This window comes from Juglans regia, chromosome 7 (genome assembly GCF_001411555.2).
Source record: "Juglans regia cultivar Chandler chromosome 7, Walnut 2.0, whole genome shotgun sequence".
NCBI classification, from domain to species: Eukaryota; Viridiplantae; Streptophyta; class Magnoliopsida; order Fagales; family Juglandaceae; genus Juglans; species Juglans regia.
Window position 1 is genome coordinate 3,923,177 of NC_049907.1, and position 19,297 is coordinate 3,942,473.

The following is a 19,297-nucleotide window of genomic DNA, read 5'->3' on the forward strand; positions in this document are numbered from 1 at the left end:
AGCAATAATAATCAAAAGAAATAAAAAAACAGTAGGGCATAGCTCCATTACTTCTCCTACTCCTACATGAGCATCTGCTTGCTTTTTGCATGCCACGTTATATCAAACTGTAGGATTAGTTTACCAAAAAGTTAGATGGAAAGTATGTATGGCCATGGAAAAGTCACGCATGAATTATGAGCAAAACAAAATTTTGGAACGTAAAAAAATGTTATTTTATTTGTACAGATTAGCATTTTCCATGTGTAAAGCCAATTTTCATGCTATACTTTCCGCTTATTTCGCTTGAAAACAGAAGAGAAGCTTATAAAAGCAGCCTATTGGCTTCAATGCATTCACTTAAAACTGGTTTCATCGAAACCAAACTGCTTAAAAGTGATTTTTAAATCCTCCTGAAAATGGAAGTACTTCTTTTTCAGCAGACGTAGAACTGCAAAAAGAAGCAGCAGATGATATCTTCTGATTCAAACTGCTTACAACAAGCTAAGCAAATCCCACGCAAAGCACACACAATCACAAATTAAGAGGGAGATAGATCAGTCATGAAGTCAATCTCCATGCCCGACTCAGAGCTAATTCTCTGTTCTCTTCCCTCCATCTTAGCTCTACTTCTGATCTTTATCCTCGTCAAAAGAAAGCGAAGCAGACTCAATCTCCCACCAGGAAACATGGGCTGGCCTTTTCTTGGTGAAACTATCGGCTATCTTAAGCCTTACTCTGCTACTTCAATTGGAGAATTCATGGAGAAACACGTATCAAGGTAAAACCACACTCTACACCCACAAAAAAAAGAAGACCCTAAAACCGAAACTTTATGTTCTACTCATACAGTTACAGCTGTAGTACTTACATGCACTCTTACTCATTCTTCAGATATGGCAAAATTTACAAGTCTAATTTGTTTGGAGAGCCAACAATCGTCTCGGCAGATGCTGGGCTTAATAGATTCATTCTACAGAATGAAGGAAGATTATTTGAATGCAGCTATCCTAGAAGCATAGGTGGAATTCTTGGAAAATGGTCTATGTTGGTATTAGTTGGAGACATGCACAGAGACATGAGGAGTATTTCCCTCAACTTCTTAAGCCATGCCAGGCTTAGGACTCATCTTTTGAGAGAGGTGGAGAAGCATACCGTGCTTGTACTAAGCACCTGGAAGGAGAATTCTATATTTTCAGCTCAAGATGAAGCCAAAAAGGTAAAATAAACTTGAAAGATAACTCGTAATATACATTAAGACATATTTATTGAGCCAGCCTAGCTTAGTAATAAGAATTGCAGTTTACCTTCAATCTGATGGCAAAGCATATCATGAGCATGGATCCCGGGATGCCCGAGACCGAGCAGCTGAAGAAAGAATATATTACTTTCATGAAGGGAGTGGTGTCGGCTCCTCTGAATTTTCCTGGAACTGCATATAGAAAGGCCTTGCAGGTAAGTATTTTTATCCCACTGGACGATGATTCTGTTCTGAACATAAAACATGGATTCTTTGTTTCATCTTGTTTGATGCTCTGCTTCACAGTCTCGAGCGACCATCCTCAAGTTTATTGAGCGAAAAATGGAAGATAGAATACGGAAAACGAAGGAGGAAAGCGAAGATATGGAGGAAGATGATCTTCTTGGATGGGTCTTGCAGCATTCCAATCTTTCAACCGAGCAAATTCTTGACTTGATCTTAAGCTTGCTCTTCGCCGGCCATGAAACTTCATCAGTAGCCATAGCTTTAGCTATATACTTCCTGCCAGGTTGTCCCAGTGCTATTCAACAACTCAGAGTAAGAAACTCCTCGGAATCCTTTTCTTTTTCAAGTCTTTTAGTATCTTTTATGTTGATCGATCGGATTTTTTCACCCACTTGCCGTTTTAATTCAGGAAGAACACCTTCAAATTGCCAGAGCCAAGAAGCAAGCAGGAGAAATGGAATTGAGTTGGGATGACTACAAGAAAATGGATTTCACCCAATGTGTAAGCTAGCGAGTGTTTTAAAAATCGTTTTGTCGTACAATTATGGATCAAACTTGAAATGAGATTATTCCACAAAGCAAATTATTTAAAGTTCTTTATTTTCTGATCATGTGAAGGTTATTAGTGAGACCCTCCGGCTTGGTAATGTGGTAAGGTTTCTCCACAGGAAGGCACTAAAAGATGTTCGGTATAGAGGTATGAGAAATCACTTAAAAATAAATAAATGAGTGTAATTTCGCTGGAAGGTTGCCAGAAACTAACCCACTTTTTTAATTTTAATTTTTATTTTTTTGCATTGTTTATCTTTCTGATTGAAAGGGTATGACATTCCACGTGGATGGAAAGTGCTACCGGTGATTGCAGCCGTGCATTTGGATCCTTTGCTTTTTGACCAGCCTCAACAGTTCAATCCCTGGAGATGGCAGGTGAGTTATGAGAGAGCCAGCTTTGACAGCATGCCTTCCATAATGAATGCTATCTTCTTCTTCTTCCTCTTCTTCCCTTTTCCTTATTAATATTATTCTATTTAGAATAAACTAGAGGGAGTTAGGAAAAGGAAAAAGAGAAAAGGGAAAAGGTTCTGACTAAATTAGCAGAGGTCCCCATGCACTCTCACTGGTTATGGTTGTGGCTCTCACTGGCAAGCAATTGGATAATAGGTCGTGTGCTCCCAATGATTGTTTGGGAATGGTGGATGCATGGTATCAAAATTCATTTGAATTCTCTCTCTTTTTTTTTTTTTTTTTATCTTGTTTTTAGTACATATATATATATATATGTTGATTGCTTAATTGATAATCTTAACCAAATCCAAGATTGCTCCTAAACTGTTCATATAGAAGTCATTGTCTCTGATAAAAAGTTGGGTTAGATACTATCCCCATTTAGAGACGGTTCAAGCAAGTTATGTTTAAAAATATTTTAAAATTATAATAATATTTTTTAAAAATTATGTCTTTTTACTACCATAACTATATACGCAGTCCTCCGTCCAGGACTATAAATAAAATTTATCTTAAAAATAATCATTTAATTTGAGGGTAAAAAATATAGTTATTTTGTCTAATTAATTAGTATCTATTTACGTGGGAGTGAAGTTAGAAATATCACATAGCTAGTGGGACTAGATGCATGGAATAAATAGACTGGATTAAAAAGGATCATTGTTAGAAGCATATCAACTTTGTCCATAAATTTTATTTCAGATCTTTGGGGGACCAAAGGCCCCTTACCCTCTACAGCTACGTCCTTATCTCAAATACCAGAATTAGGCACAACAAAGTTTTTATAATTGACATATGATAATAATATTATTTCGATCGTTTCATATATCAAATTCCTGAGAAGAAGATAATGTGATAGCTGAGCATGTAAACTAATTTTTTTTTTAACCTAAAATCATAAGAAATTAAAATAAAAGGAGAAATTTTATTTTATATTTATTGTAATTTTTTTAATTTTATCGAAGTCTTTGACATCTATCTTCAATTGGGGTACGGCATAAATATTTTAAAAAACATGCTGGGGATCTCTCGGATTTCCTTCGAGATGAACTGTCATGATCAGTGTAGCAATGTTACACAAGGTACGGCCGAGAACCCCACAAGTTTTGGCCATCTCTCTCTCTCTCTCTCTCTTGTTCTTCCCCTGCGTGCGTGTGGGCAGGGCCTCTGGGGTTTGAGATGATTAAAGCCCATGTGGATGGTGGGGACTCTAACATGCACGTGCATGAGTACCTTTCTGGGGTGGACCGTGGGTCATTAACAAAACTGGTCCTCACCAAATTCCCGAGAGAGAGAGAGAGAGAGAGAGATCAGGATCCCACTACTTCAATTGCAGGGGAAAATGAAAGAGAAAACAAACTAATTACTTCCTACGAATAGACAAAGATACTTGTGCGACAAGGTACTGTTGTTATTCGTAGAATGTCCCATTTACTAGTATCATGAATATTATTGGCACGTACATCCATATTTTCTTCAATTTGTATCTACCATATGTATATCGATCAGTATCGCATCTTGTTTTTTACTTCCGACTTGTGACAGTAAGTTTGGCTTCTATAAATTCTATCACTTGTATTTATCCAACTTGAAACCTATCGTCATGAATCAGTCTCACCATCTGCGAGTGTGGATAGTTGTGAAAGTGTACGTTTTGTTTGCGAGCTATTTCAAACATCATGGAATTATTTCACTATTATTTATTATTTTATTATTTATTATTTATTATTATTCATTACTATTTAATATTCTATTATTATTAATTCAGTACTATTAACATAATATCTCAAAATACCTTACTACCCAAACGCAACTAATAGTCCATATATGTCCTTAAAATTGATCATTTGTTACGAGTACATGCATGGAATAAAAAATGAGTACGAGTATTCTAAACCTAATGCTCGAAGTTTTTAACTTGAAGTCTTGTTAAACATATATATCAACAGACCTACGGAGTTCTTTGATGCCTCTGTTTCTCTCTCTCACTCACAACATGATCTTTAATCTTTGTTAGAGATGTTAGACCTATATATAATACGAATATTCTAGACAAAAAACTGAGATATTTTGTTGTTTTTTTCGATCGGCCTCCTTGTAATGGTGGTGATGATTGGAGCAGAACAAAGGAATGGTTGGGTCTTCATCTAGTAGCCCGAGCATGACAGCAAGCAATAACAACTTCATGCCATTTGGTGGAGGACCAAGACTCTGCGCCGGCTCAGAGTTCGCCAAGCTTGAAATGGCTGTCTTCATCCACCATCTAGTCCTCAACTACCACTGGGAGTTAGCCGATACGGATCAAGCTTATGCCTTCCCCTTTGTCGATTTCCCGAAAGGCCTACCAATCAGGGTGCAGCATCACAGCTTCATATAGTTTTTCCAAGAGTACAACAAACAGCTCATAGATGCATGTAAACTTTATGAAAAGAATCCTCAGCCTCAGCCTGATCAGCCTCTCGTCTGGACACAAAACAAAACAAATTGCTCGTTTGTTGGTGATCAAGATCATATTCTTTGGATTTTCCAACGGCTTAGTATAAGATCTCTTTTGGCTTTATCAATAGATCATAGCTCACATGAGCAAAGGGAAGACAAAGAACTGATGATGAAGTACAAAATTAAAGATGCTAGGACCACGTCGCCAAATTGTAAATTTTATTTTCCTGTATAGTCCCTGATCTATCATTTTGGGACTTGGGAGAAATTATTAATATATATATATATATATGTATATTCATTTATATACATGAAGTAGTACGTAGAATTACGCGATTACGCGACGTTTATGCACTTCATAGTTATGGTTGTATGTAAAATTACTCTTTCAATAATGCATGGTAATTTACTTATCTATCATCCAAATATCATTTGTGTCTTTTTGTGATTCATTCAGAGTGAAGAGAGTAGAGTGCATTCTATAAAATCTACAAAAGAAGATATGGCATAGTGATAAGTCTATTCACTACGGAGAAGAAAAGAAAAAAACCATTCATGTTGTCTAACTACCAAGAAATAATGAGCATAGTTAGTGTGCTGTAACTATCTAGGAAAAGTTTGGATACTTTCTCCGAGTCTCGCCAAAGCAAAATGGAAGGAAACCCAGAGGAAAATAAAGGTTAGTTTGTCTTTTCAGGTGGCCATGTCCCAATTCTCTTCTTCCCCCAGCTCGAGAGAAAGTTCAAAGCATTTTGGGCCCTTTCCTGGTTATCGGTACCCTATGTTTGGTTGCTTTTGGGACCCTTTTCCATCTGCTGCTCACCTTCTTCTCCGACTCTACTTTTCATACTCACGTAGCTCTTTTTGTTTTTTGACAAAAAAAAAAAAGAGCAGAAAAGAAAAGCATCTGCAACTTGATTGATCAAGATGAGATTTCCTGCATGGTCTCATGTTCATCTCAATCGATATAAATTCTAGCTTACCGACCGTACTGATTAATCAACCAAGCATTAAATCAATAGGGGACAATTGGGAAAACAGTAGTAGTGGATCGGAACAGCAAGAAGACCAAGAGGAAGGTCTAATTAATTGGAATTCATTATTGTAATGGGTCCGTGAAGGAAGAAGGCAGGCAAGAGGAATTGAATAAGGTGCTGCAGGCAAGGGGCCTCTATTTTGTCTATTGACAACAGGAATGTCGGCCACCCTCAGACCCCTTTTATTTATACATGAATTAGATTGCAGTTTTGAACCTTAATTTTTTCATGCCTCTTTCAATTCCAATCCTCATCACCAGCCCCATGTCTCCTACCACCAAACTATTTTCCCTTTCAAAGACTTCCTATTATGATCTACAATTAATTTCAGTGTTTGGATATGGGGATTATTTTATGCTTTTAATTCTTGACATAATCAGCATTTTCATTTGCATTGTGTGCATGTTGATCATATTTACAACTTCTGTAACTAATCATAAAATAGTTATTTTATTCTCAAGCCTTTACACCACACACTCATGATCACATGACATAATTTAATTTGAAATAAATTTTTAAAATTTAAATTTTGAATTATGCTATGTAAACAGTGTTTAGTATAGAAGTTTTAGAATATCAGTATTCATCATAGAATATAATAATAACGAGGCCATCGACTTGAATATCTATAACTATATAAGTTTCGAGATAATAATGTTTCCCTTTTAAGCCATATATATCATTCAATCATGTATACATTAAATGCTCATGAATTGGATTATAATTTTAAGTCATATCGATAGATAATTTAGAATTTTAAGAATCTAGAACATTGTTTTCTTTCCCACGCTTTGTCTTTTTTTTTTTTTTTTTTTTTCCCTTCTTTTATATATATTTATATCTAATTTTTTACGCGTTAGTAGTCTACAAATTAATGCTACATTTAGAAAATTCCACAATCAAATCATCATGCACGACTAAGTCACGATCAGCTATATATGATAATTTGGAAAGCTCGATTGTGAGAAACTTAATTATTAAAGAACTAAGTCCTCGGCTAAATTAGGAAGTGTTATCTTCTTCTTCCTGTGGTGATGGTAGCCTCCTTGTTAGGTTTTCTTTCGCTTTCACTGTTCTTGATTTGTCATGCTCCTGGCTCCTCTGTGATTTATGAGTTTCTGTTATTGTCATGCTATCATGGATATTGGTCTCCCTCCTCCTTTGTGGTATGGAAAGCTGCACGTTGTACGTACGTACGTAGACAATGATCTACAAACTAACGTTACGATGCATGATTATCATCATGTTCTACAATTAATTACATTTTGTGCCCATATGTTAAGGCTAGGAATTAAGTAGTGTTTGGATGTGAGGATTAGATCATGCTAATGCTATTCGAGACATAATCATTGTTTCATTTGCTTATGTTTATCATATTTACGACAAAAGAAATCCAAGCTCATTAATATTAATGCTGAATACAGAAAAGATCAAGTGCATGCATCTTGTAGTAATGCTTATTTTGTACGTGAGAAAATTATATATCCCTATATATTTATAAGACCATCGTCCCAACAATACAATAAATATGATTATTTATAACGAATTATTTGTGACGAAAATGACTATTTGTGACGAGAGTGGACTTATTTTTTGCAAGAAATAGTCATTTTGATAGAAAATAACTAGCAACAAATAAACAATTTTATTGTAGTGCAAAATTAATAATTTTTTTAGAAGAAGAAAGTATCCAAATTTTATTTAATGGACCCTCAAGTTTGGCTAAAGAATATACAATTTTTAATGGTATCTCACTTTTTTGTAGAAGATCATAACAGTACCATATATCCTGAAAATAATGATAATTTGAAAAGGTCGATCTAGAAAAATTCAAACAAGTGATCCTCAGCTAAAGGAAGTAGCGTTTTCTCCTTAAATTGTTAGGTTTTATTTCGCTTTCGATGTTCTTTTGTCATGCTCGTAGCTCCTCAATGATTCATGAGTTTCTGTTATTGTTGCTATCATGCATGGATAGATGGTCTCCCTCCTCCTATGTGGTATGGGAAGCTGCACGTCGTAGATATAAATCATGTGGGATCTCAAAGAACACCGTTAGAGAGCTATGGACCAAAAAGGATCATGGACGGACAATATAGTTCCCTTTCATTTTCCCTTACTGGTGGTTATCCACAAGCTAAGAAGAGAGGTGGAAGCCATATCTCTTTTCTGAGGTGGGGGTCCCTTTGCATTTCCCAAATAATGAGCATAGATTTGTACTTTTTTTTTTTTTGTGTGTACATATGTTCTTGATATTCAAAAAGAAATGTATCATATACGTACTCTTGGGAGATAAATTTGGTAGGGATTTATAATCACGATAGAGAAATGATATTTATAATTCTAAGGCATGTAAGTTCCGCATACTTCTTTTTTAAAAAAACCTTTATTTTAAAGGGAGTACTGCACAGAGCTTGCATACCTTAATTAAAACTGTATCTAGCATTACTCATTTCAATAAAATTGATTATTTGTAGTCATGATAATCTTTTTATCAAATGGTTTCAAAACATACTCCAACGTCTAGTCACTCTATAAATCCTATATCAATCTCTCAATAGGAAGAAAAAAATCAAATAAAAAAGGAAATTCATATTTATACTAATGGAACTTTAGATTTTCGAATGAGCTTGAAAGAAATTAATGATATATTTTTTAAGGGTAATGATACCCTTACGATCTCCTACCACATCCTACATGTCATTATTTTGTTTTCTTCTCTACGCTTCTCGCTTCTCTCTACTAGAGGTCGTCAAAAGCTTTAGGAGGTGATATGGTTTGCCTATTGCGTGTTAGTCTGCTATACCTCCCTGTGTAAGAACGCATTTTCATTTTGAAATTCAAATCTTAGACCCTAGACTCAGGTATTCATACACCACCTAGTCCTGTCCATGTTCAGTCTGCTATACTCGCCTCCCAGAGTATTCAAATCGAATACTCAATAAGCAACACATCATACAATAAACATACTAAATATAAAGTTTCTTGAAAAATGTGCATATTCACAAATACATATGTAATTAACATAAACATGAACATGGACTTATATTTCACTTATCATAGGCCGCTACCCACTGTTGACCCCCGTGAGTTAAGGTTAGCGAATCTTAATAGATTCCGATTCCGCCTGTGGCCGCGGATTGTGGAATCCATACATAAAGAAGACATACTGGGTGCACTACCAGCATGCACGACCTGACAATGCAATATGCCCATAACATAGGTACCGTCTTCATATCATAACATAGGCCGTTACATATTTTATCAAAATCATACTTGCATTCTTGTCATTTCATAGATTTCAAAAGAAATCACATACATATTTGTCATATCATATCATAGATTTCAAATGAAAATACATTCTTTCATAAATATCAGAGTGGCGCAGCGAAAGCATGGTGGGCCCATAACCCACAGGTCCCAGGATCGAAACCTAGCTCTGATACCATTTGTAACGCCCCAATAGAAGGCCCAAACCACATGGCCTATACTCCAAAAAGACTAGTCAATGATACAATTAGAGCTCCATTGGAACCTTATAAAGAGCAAGAACTTCTCCTTCTCAAGCAATGTGAGATCCCATACACCACATACCCTTATCCATATCATATGGGGTATCACAGAAACTCTCACGTGTCGTCGAAGTGAGAACAAACATCTCCAGGCGTCGTCGAAGGGTGAAGTCAAAGGCACCAGGTAGGTCGAACGAACTCCTCCACTCTCAGCGTGGGAACAACGGCGCCGTTGAAGGTGAGATAAACATCATACCTATTCCTGAAGCCATGGCGTCGCTACCTGGCTGAGCCTCCTCTCCCCATTGAGTCGTGCCTCTTGCAGTGTGGCCACCGTACAACGGCGCCTTCGAAGGTAAGGGTACTTCTCTCTCTCTCTCTCTCTCTCTCTCTCTCTCTCTCTCTCTCTCTCGGGCTTGGATGATTTAGGTGAAATCACACCAGGGTTTGCTGCTGCCACTGCCACGCACATCCGACTGACCCTTTTGAGCTGCTAGGTAACCCCACAAAAATCATTCCCTCACTCTGTGATTTTCTTTTCTATGATGATTAGTTGGATTGTTGTACACTGTGCTTTATCAACAAAGTTTTTGAAAACATCACTTGGTAAGTTTAGGGAAATCCATTATTGTTCATGATAGAAGGAAATGAATGTTGGTGTTGTAACTCCTAACTCGAGAACCCATATATATACCACAATCTGCAATTTGGGTGTTTTATTTTTTGATTATTAATATTTTGGAAAACAAATCATGCAATGTGTAAAAGATGATTAAAAGTCAGTCCAATGTGTATTTTCTTTTAAAACACATTCACTTTGATGTTCATTTGTTAGTCAACATCGAGAATTATAATCACAAACCCTTAATTTTTTTTTCCACTAGCAATTATGAAAAGGCATGAACAAGTTTTGCTTACAACTTTTCCAATCTCCATTTTTGCTAAACGTGCATAATTAATTTTTTTTTTCTTAAATTTAGCTTCAGCCATTGTCCATCCTTTTTTCATAAGCATTTTTGTATTTTAAAGGAGCTGCATGCAGCTTGAATGAATTTGAGTCAAGTGTTTTAGAGAAGCTGCATTTTTTGTATTTCAAAGAAGCTACATGCAGCTTGTATTGTCATAACCTTGAATGAATGAGTCAAGTAAGAGGTTTGGCCTACATATACATGATGATTGAATGAACAAAAAAGATTTGCTCAATCATCTTAATTATGATGTCATAGTACCTAGTAAGCTTAGGGAAACTCATTTTTTGTTAAAACTGCATAATTTATAGTTTTAAGCACACTTGGAGAGCGCAGTGCACCGGAGAGTTGTACGCTGCGTTCGAGAAGGATGAATCGCTCCTAAAAAGGAATCTCCTTATTCTCTCCCAATTGGTTGGACCGTAGGTGCAATGATTTACTTCACAGGCAAGGTCTCTAGTTCAAGTCCAGGATGGCCCAGCTGGGCCAAGTAAAAGAATAGAAAAAGCATCCGACTCCTTCATGCATACTCCATTGGGCTCAGGGGGATATAGCTCAGTTGGTAGAGCTTTGCTCTTACAATTGGATCATTGCAATTACATGTTAGATGTCTAATTGTCCAAATGATAATGATAGTATCTTGTACCTGAACGGTAGCTCACTTTTTTTAGTAATGGAAAAGATGATCAAAACATGCTATTGAAAGACTCTAATAAGACAAAGATGAGCCTTCAAGAACGTAGGGGAGGTAGGATGGGCAGTTGGTTAGATTTAGTATAGATTGTACATGGATAGTAGTTGGAGTCAGCGACTCTCCTAGGGATCCCTCATCTGGGATCCCAAGGGAAGATGATCAACTTGGCCCTTGCGAACAACTTGATGCACTACCTCTTTTCAACCTTTTGATTAAAATGCAGCAAAAGGAATGAGCTTTGACCATTGTCCACCCTTTATGGAGATGTGTGTATCATGAGGCTGTCACACTAGAGCTGTAAATCTCCCCATGAGGTATACCATTATTTCGCATGATCAAGGTCAGCCATAGAGTGAAACCTTAATAAACCTCCGGAACCATAATTGTTATAACCAAATAAATGTTATGGACCATATTAATAATTAAAATATATGAAAAGCGACATGTAACTATAGAATGCAAATTTTTGGTGGGATTATCTCAAGCTTTTCAAAGAAGTGAGAAAAATATGATGGTTTGGATATTGACAGACAATTAAGAACCAAGTATCTCACAAGTTACATGTACTTCAGAAACTTTCTCATTGTCTCCCCCCGTATAACAACCACTAATTATGATTCATCAGAAATTTTTATGCTTTATTTATTTTCCTTTAACACCCCCTCCCCCCAAAAAAAAAAGTACATAACTACAAAAAAAAAAAAATCAAAATATATGAAAAGCGACATATAACTATAGAAAGAGAAACACCATTAAAACTTTGGAAAGATAACAAAGTACATAGCTACAAAACTAGCTCCAACTCTTTTTGGAGTTTTTTTACACCACTGCACTACTCTTATAATTTAGTCTATTCTTCATTTTAGTTTAATTTGGCTTGTGCATTCTTTTTTGTGTGACCCCTTTGTTAGTGTAAAATGTTCACAAATTCTGTGTTAAACTTAGTTTCTAGATCAACATCTGACGATCCAATATGCAATATGTCGGTGTGGTGTGAAAGCAAGCCTAAAGACTTGTTGTAACGGTGAAAATTATGGCAAACAATTTTTTACTCGTAAAAATTGACAAGTAAGATGCCATATTTTAACCATGTCGTTGTGGTTGGAAAGCAAGTCTGACCCACATGGTTGCTATTTTGTTAGGCAGTATGGCCAGTCATATAAGTTTTTCACTTGGGTAGATCTTGAAATTCCTAAATATGGTAGAGCTATAATAAAACATTTCCAAACAATAAACAAGCAATTGGTGGCAAATATTGCTTAGCAAGATTTATCAGTTGACATAACAACATATAAGTGTAGGTCAATGGAAATAGAACCACTACCCAACATCAAGTATAAATTCAAAACGAAATACAGAAAATCAAGATTCTCATGCGTGATATAGGGCCGCATTTATAGTGTTGTTGATGTTTTTCTTATTTGTATTAATATGACTGCTATTTTAATTTAAGTAGTCAGAACCATTTGGGATATTTTGTTGGTTTTTTGTCGAGCATATTATATATGATGTTGGAGTCTGAATACTGATGGTTATTTTACCTGGTTATCCAATTTCTTTACTGATGGTTATATGGTCTTGTTATCTAGGAACATGCATTTTTTTCTTTCATTATTGATGGCTATATGCCTTTGTTATCTAATTTCCTTTACATGCTTAGTTTTAATGCTTATTGTGTTGTATGTCAGGGTCTTACAGGGAGTAGTGACATGTCTAGAAGTAGTGATGTTGAACGATGTGACCAGCCTATACTGGTAGCTCCAGTTGCAGAACCTTTATCCGTATAGTATATTTGCATTCTAAGTGACATCTATAGTCAACTGCATCAAAATATAAGTACATCTCTAAGTCGATAGACCAGTTGATATTTGTAGTGACTTGTTGTTGTTGTTATATAGATTCATGTATTGACATGTCTTGAATGTGGTTAGACCAGTTGACATCCTTTCAGTTATTAAAGACTTGTATTTTTAAGAGGTTTATATAAAAAGATTGCAATATAAACATCAGTAAATTTCAAAGACCGCTTGACTTACTAAACATGCCATTTTGATATATAAGAACTATATATATGTACGATGTTGCTCACAAAAACCATTAAGACTATATAAAAACTATGAAGAGATTTCAATTACCGCCTACTTTGGATATTTTACTAGACATTAGACGATTAATTTTTGCTCAATTGTAAAGTTAACATCTCAAGATACAAAAAGTTTAGAAAACCACTTGGTACAAGTAAATAACATTATGAACAAATATGAATGTTGGTCTTCCCTAATTGCTTTTTTACAAAGTGAATGACAAATTGACAACTCCCTAGCATTTGAGCCACCTGTCCCTCTCATTTGTGCATATATCAAAGAACCGTCAAAATCTCATGATATTTACTAGCAAGAAATGCTCTTCCAAAGCTAGTAACAGTACAATATAACTCATAAGGTATAACTCAACCTTTCACAGTATGTGGTTACTTTAATTTGGTAGCACAAAGTAAAACCCAACCTTTCACAGCACAAGCAACAAAATATTGTTCCAACAGCAACATGAATATGAGCACAAAAATATGACCAAAATGAGCACAAAAATCAGTTGTTGAAAATGAACACAAGACAGAGCACAAAAACTGTCTTCCAGGCTGAGCACAAAACTGCCATAGCACAAACAGTACCACCAACCTTTACAACAAAATCAGCCAAATGAATATAAATAACATAAGCTTTCACGTAGACATCAACAAACTCAGCAATACAATAAACTTTAAGGACTGCTCATCTTAATTAAGCTATCAAACATCTTAATATATATACCTTACATCTTAAACAATGCCAATAGGCTGGCTACTTTAACTTAACAGCTTCCTTGCAAAATAGCGCTAAGAAGGGATTTAAAATCCCAAACTTGCATTATATTGTTATACCAATGATTATACTATTTTGAGTAAAATACAATTTCAGCATAAGTGTTAATCTAATATACATGCAGTTATCGACGTCTACATCTTAATATGTAGGAATAGCACAAGAGTTATGCTTGTCCAAGAGTTGGAAAGACGGTTGTACATATCAAGGGAAGAAAAGATACCCACAATTAATATCCTCAAAGAATCGTATCTTATAAACAATACAAATGAATACTACCACAGTTGATTGAGTAGTAGAAGCTATATGAAAATCACGCTCAGGCAAGCTAGGTGAGCCAACATTTGCGACAACAGTTCTATCTAGGAGTGACCTATTCTTCTGTTTAAAATTTTAAGATGTATAGTTAATGCCAATAGGTTACAAAATATGATTATAAACACAAAATACAAAAACTACTAGACTTACCTGAGCCCTTTGAATCTTTCTTTCTTTCAACTGATTCATTGCCTTCTCAGTAGATGATTGTTTCCTCTTATAAATTGGCATACCTTTACTGCAAGCAACAACAAGACTTTAATTTATTAGACCCATTTGTCACCTCTAATAACTCAATAGAACGGTTATCACACATTATATGCACCTCAACCCACTCTAGCTTCAACTTACCCAATTGAGTTATTAACTTTACGCAACATTTATTTGACATTCCTACAATTAAAAAATGTTCAATTTATGCATTCAATGTATGTTTGGACTACAACTCAAATCAAAGCGTGTAATCTCGTTTCAAGTCTTTTCCCCACCTATAAAAAATGTATTTTGAAGGCAACTTTTCATTTTCATGGACTGTCAACATACTGATGACATGCCTGCACAAAATGTCTTCAAAAGAAAACAACTGACATGTGCAGCTTGCTTCAGACTCTTCATTATTAAAGTTAACAACATAATATGCAGTTTTTCCAAATACATCCATAACTTGGACCTAATGAGCCACATGATATGTAAAAATCTCTCATTCACTCCGAACTATCGATGCACAACAATAAATCAACCCTTTTAACTCTTTTTTAATTTCTTTAAGTTTAGCATTTGTATAAACTGTTTGGAACTATCTCTTAATGTAACGCCCCGACCCCAAGGGTCCAGAGAATTAACTCACATAACCTGAATATCAACTCCAACAATACCAATATATTTCCAAAACTAAGAATATATCCTTCCAAATCTTCAAAACAATGTAAACACTTCAATTAATAAACCATACATACTCACATATCAAATCCTCAATATCACAACCCAAATAAAATATCAATTTTTCTTCATGTCTCAAATAATAAACTAAAATAAACTAAAAATTGACATAAGTCCCATAAACTGTCTAAATCTATTGAAATCAACAATAAACAAATAATATCCAACAGTTGTACTAATATTGCGAGATATCCAAACTATTCACAACTAATCTTGCCCACAGACTCTAATATTGATCCACAGCTGAACCATCAATGTCATCTGAAAATATTATGAAGAGTAAGAGGTGAGTTATCAACAACTCAGTAAGCAGAGAGCATATACTAGCGTGTAAACATGAGCATTTATAATGTTGAAATGTTAAACAAAATATTTTCTTTCAGAATGTAGAAACAACCTATTTTACTTTCTAAGTGCTTAAACCAAAACTTGGTGCAAAACATCATAGCGAAATTTCTAGAAAGACAAACTTATACCCCAAAAAGAAAATCCATTAGCATATCCAAACTGAAACATTATAATCATATCACCTCTTAGCATCACATTGGGAAAAATACCATGTTTAACCCCCGTGGTAGGGTTATAAACCACTATTATACCCGTGGCTGGGCCGTATACCATGTTTCACCTCCATTGTAGGGTTATAAACCACTATTATACCCGCGGCTGGGCCGTATTCCATATTTCACCCCCGTGGCTGGGCCTTAACAGAAATGGATTATACCCGTGGCTGGGCCGTATACCATGTTTCACCCCCATTGTAGGGTTATAAACCACTATTATACCCGCGGCTGGGCCGTATTCCATGTTTCACCCCCGTGGCTGGGCCTTAACAGAAATGGAACAGAATATCATCGAAATCAGATCACATTCAGATACAGAATCAGAACTTCATGTCAAGATTTTCAAATGACACATCACATCAAAACAAAATACTGAATAGTTTCAGATCATTTCACATGTTTAAAATAAATAGAATCCAAAACATCTTCATTTATTCATAGCAAAAACTTTTAGATTTTCATATTCGCTCTTGTTGCATAGTTCAGAAACATAATGCACAAAAATTAGCTCATGTCTACACTAGTCATGACAGAAAATAATTTCTCTTATATAGAATTTATGCATATGCAGAATAAACATCTAAGGTCGTTTTTAGATTTCTTTTCAAAAACAAATATGCTTATTTTCAAAGTCAACCTTATTTTATTTCTTTTATGCAAACCTAGTATATGAACCCCGCTTACCTTACTTTCGTGTACAAAAATATGCCTTGGATATGTCCCCTAACCGTATCACAACCTAAAACAATAAATGTATACCACATGATTAATAATTCAAACAGGTATACCACTAAACTCAATTTTTAAATCTTAAATCAGCCACATGTTTGTCTAAAAATTCTCCACAAGGTAAATCCAGACAAGCTACTTCAAGCCGTCAATATTTTCACTCTAGCACCACTAAGTAATTTCCACCCACAGCCACTTAACCCAACTAGACCATCCTAAAAGTAACCCAAAAATTTACACTAAACAGTCTCAATTGTTAGCCCAAAACAGTCTCACAAAAACGTCCAAATAATCATACTCCTCAATTTCAAAACTTCCAACATAAGCAACCGCACCCCAACAGATGAAACACTTAAACACCATAAATTACATAGGTAATAAATTGTCAAAAGCTTACTGCGGTAGTGCAATTCCAACCAACGTTACAACCATATCAACAACACTTTACAATAATTCACAATCCAACCATAACATCCAAAGCTACTAACAGTTTCGGAAATAACTTACCTAAAATAGTTACCAAAATTCGAACCACTTCGAAAGGGTGTAACCCATTGAAGTTTGCGCCCAAAGTTCACAGAGATCTCTAGTGAAAGAGATAGTGGTCTGCGTAAAGAAGAGTGAAGGGTCAGAGTGTGTGCACGACAAACCAAAATAGAGTGGGTGTGTGCGTGAAAAACAACCAAAGAAAAAAAATATAATGAAAGAGGGTCTGTGTGTGTGCAATTACAGAGGATAGGACAAAAATTTAGAAGTGAGATCAATGGGAGGGATGATTACCGAAAAGAAAAATTTCAGAGAGGGAACTCGATAATGGCACAAGATTTCGAGACCCACGAAGTTGCTGCACTGTGCCAAAAACCCAAAGAAAACTCATGAAAATGCCTGTGAAGCAAAGGGAAAACAGAGAGAGAGAGGGAAAAAGAAAGAGATGGCTCACCGTTGCAGAAATAGCCAACGACGACGAGGCTTTGAGGACCCATGGAGAGGAGGTAGCGCCAGCCAATGATTAGACCAAGAAAATATGTGTAAAGGAAGCGTTGAGTAGTTCAAAAGTGGTGAAGAAAAATTTCCGTGAGAGAAATTGAAATTAACCGTAGAAAACGTGGGAAGAGGAACACGGAATGGAGAAGTTTTCGGGAAAACAAAGTAGCTGGGAAGGAAAGAAGACATCGGGGGGGGAAAAAAAAGGATGGAAGAAGGAGACTCACCAAAACGACGCCATTTGAGTCTCCCTTCAAGTGCTGACAAGTCGTGGGCCGGGTTTCGTGAAATCGGGTTGGGCTTCAACGGAAATTGGGCTTAGAGCCCAAGTGTTACACTTAATGTCCTAAAAAGTTATGCATGGAATTTGTGTGTGGAATGAACTAAAGTTAGCTTCAATTTCATTCATTGCGCCTAAATGCATGATCATATTGATCTACAAACTGCTTTAATGTTTTCTTTGAATTTACATAATTATCAAAGATTGCCTTCCTACCCTCACTTCTCTGAGTAGTTGACATTCATGCTCAAAAGTCATTTTTTACCTACGCTGGCACCCATAAATGACGCTTAGAATGCAACCATTCAAGCCATGAATGGTCACACAGATTAAAACTGTCAAGAAGTTGCAACCAAAACTTGTCGAATTTATCACAACAAAATGTGTCATAAACACACATGTTTGAACACACCAAGATCAGTGGTTGAATTATCCATAATATGCCATAAGAAGATAACTCAACATTCAATAAATAATCAAGGAAAACAAATACCTATGCAGTTGACTTTTGATGTCATCGTATTGAGTGTACACACTAAATTTCTACGGAACTTTTCTCATTATATGCCACAAGAAAAATCGGTGTCGAGATTTCATAAACACCTTTGTAATTGCATTTTGTATAGCTTTATTTTGGTCTATTATTATGGCTTGTGGTGTGCGGTCATTCATGCACTTAAGCCATGACTCAAATAACCATAAGAACGTGTCTGTAACCTCCCCAGAAATCAAGTCACATCCAATCAAAATCAATTAACCATGATGATTAATTCCCACAAAAGGAGTAAATGAGATTTTGTATGCATTGGTCAAGTACGTCATGTCGAAAATTTTAACATCACCAAACGATTCACATGCATCTCTACTACGGGCATTCGCCCAAAACATATTTCACAATCTGGTTTCATCATCAACATCTATGACATAATAAAAACTATTATTTTGCGCTTGTATACGAGTAAAGTAGTTTTTTAATGCTTCGGCACCTCCTAACACAAGCCAAAGTAATCTGACCTCACGTATGTAATTAAGTTCTCTCTCTCTCTCTCAAAATGTGAGATTCTCATACCCTCCTACCTCAGCGCGTAAGAATTGTTGTTCTTGCTTAATTAAATGTAGGCCATATCATTGTATTCTAGTCTTCTCTTGCTTGGCTCATCCAACCTCTTATGACATTTAATGTAGCTTGATTTTCCAGGATATAGAGCAATGAGTGTGCTCAAGAACAACATGGGTCAAGCGAAACTCTCATTTAGAACCTAATATGATATTAATCTTTACCTTGCATTCATTATGTTCTATCTGTCTCGGTTTAAGAATATTTGACAATGTGCTCACAATCACAGACGTGACTTGACGGATACAACAAAGGGTGAAATACCTTATTTTCCCATTGGTTCCAATTTTAGAATTTCGCTTTGTCACTCCAACTTGCTTTGCATACCTCATATAGTACACCCTTACTTCCTCAGAAAATGACATTTCCTCCTTTGGCTCTTCAACAAC

At 35.7% G+C, this 19,297-nt stretch overlaps 1 protein-coding gene across 1 annotated transcript; it reads left to right on the forward strand.

Annotated features, from left to right (window-relative positions):
• Window positions 1-335: 335 nt before the first annotated feature.
• On the forward strand, window positions 336-5,306 carry LOC108995250 (cytochrome P450 90B1-like). The gene is made up of 8 exons (XM_018970775.2): window positions 336-760; window positions 874-1,198; window positions 1,282-1,434; window positions 1,526-1,777; window positions 1,875-1,967; window positions 2,084-2,162; window positions 2,286-2,392; window positions 4,593-5,306. Exons 1-8 carry the CDS (start codon window positions 543-545, stop codon window positions 4,845-4,847), a joined length of 1,482 nt encoding a protein of 493 aa, XP_018826320.1. The 5' UTR covers window positions 336-542; the 3' UTR covers window positions 4,848-5,306.
• Window positions 5,307-19,297: the final 13,991 nt, after the last annotated feature.

Excerpts from the sequence above, each read along its gene's own strand:
- LOC108995250 (XM_018970775.2), top strand. The coding sequence starts at position 543 with ATGAAGTCAATCTCCATGCCCGACTCAGAGCTAATTCTCTGTTCTCTT. Across the intron at positions 761-873 it reads ATGGAGAAACACGTATCAAG|ATATGGCAAAATTTACAAGT; the intron begins GTAAAACCACAC and ends CTCATTCTTCAG. Across the intron at positions 2,393-4,592 it reads TCAATCCCTGGAGATGGCAG|AACAAAGGAATGGTTGGGTC; the intron begins GTGAGTTATGAG and ends TGATTGGAGCAG.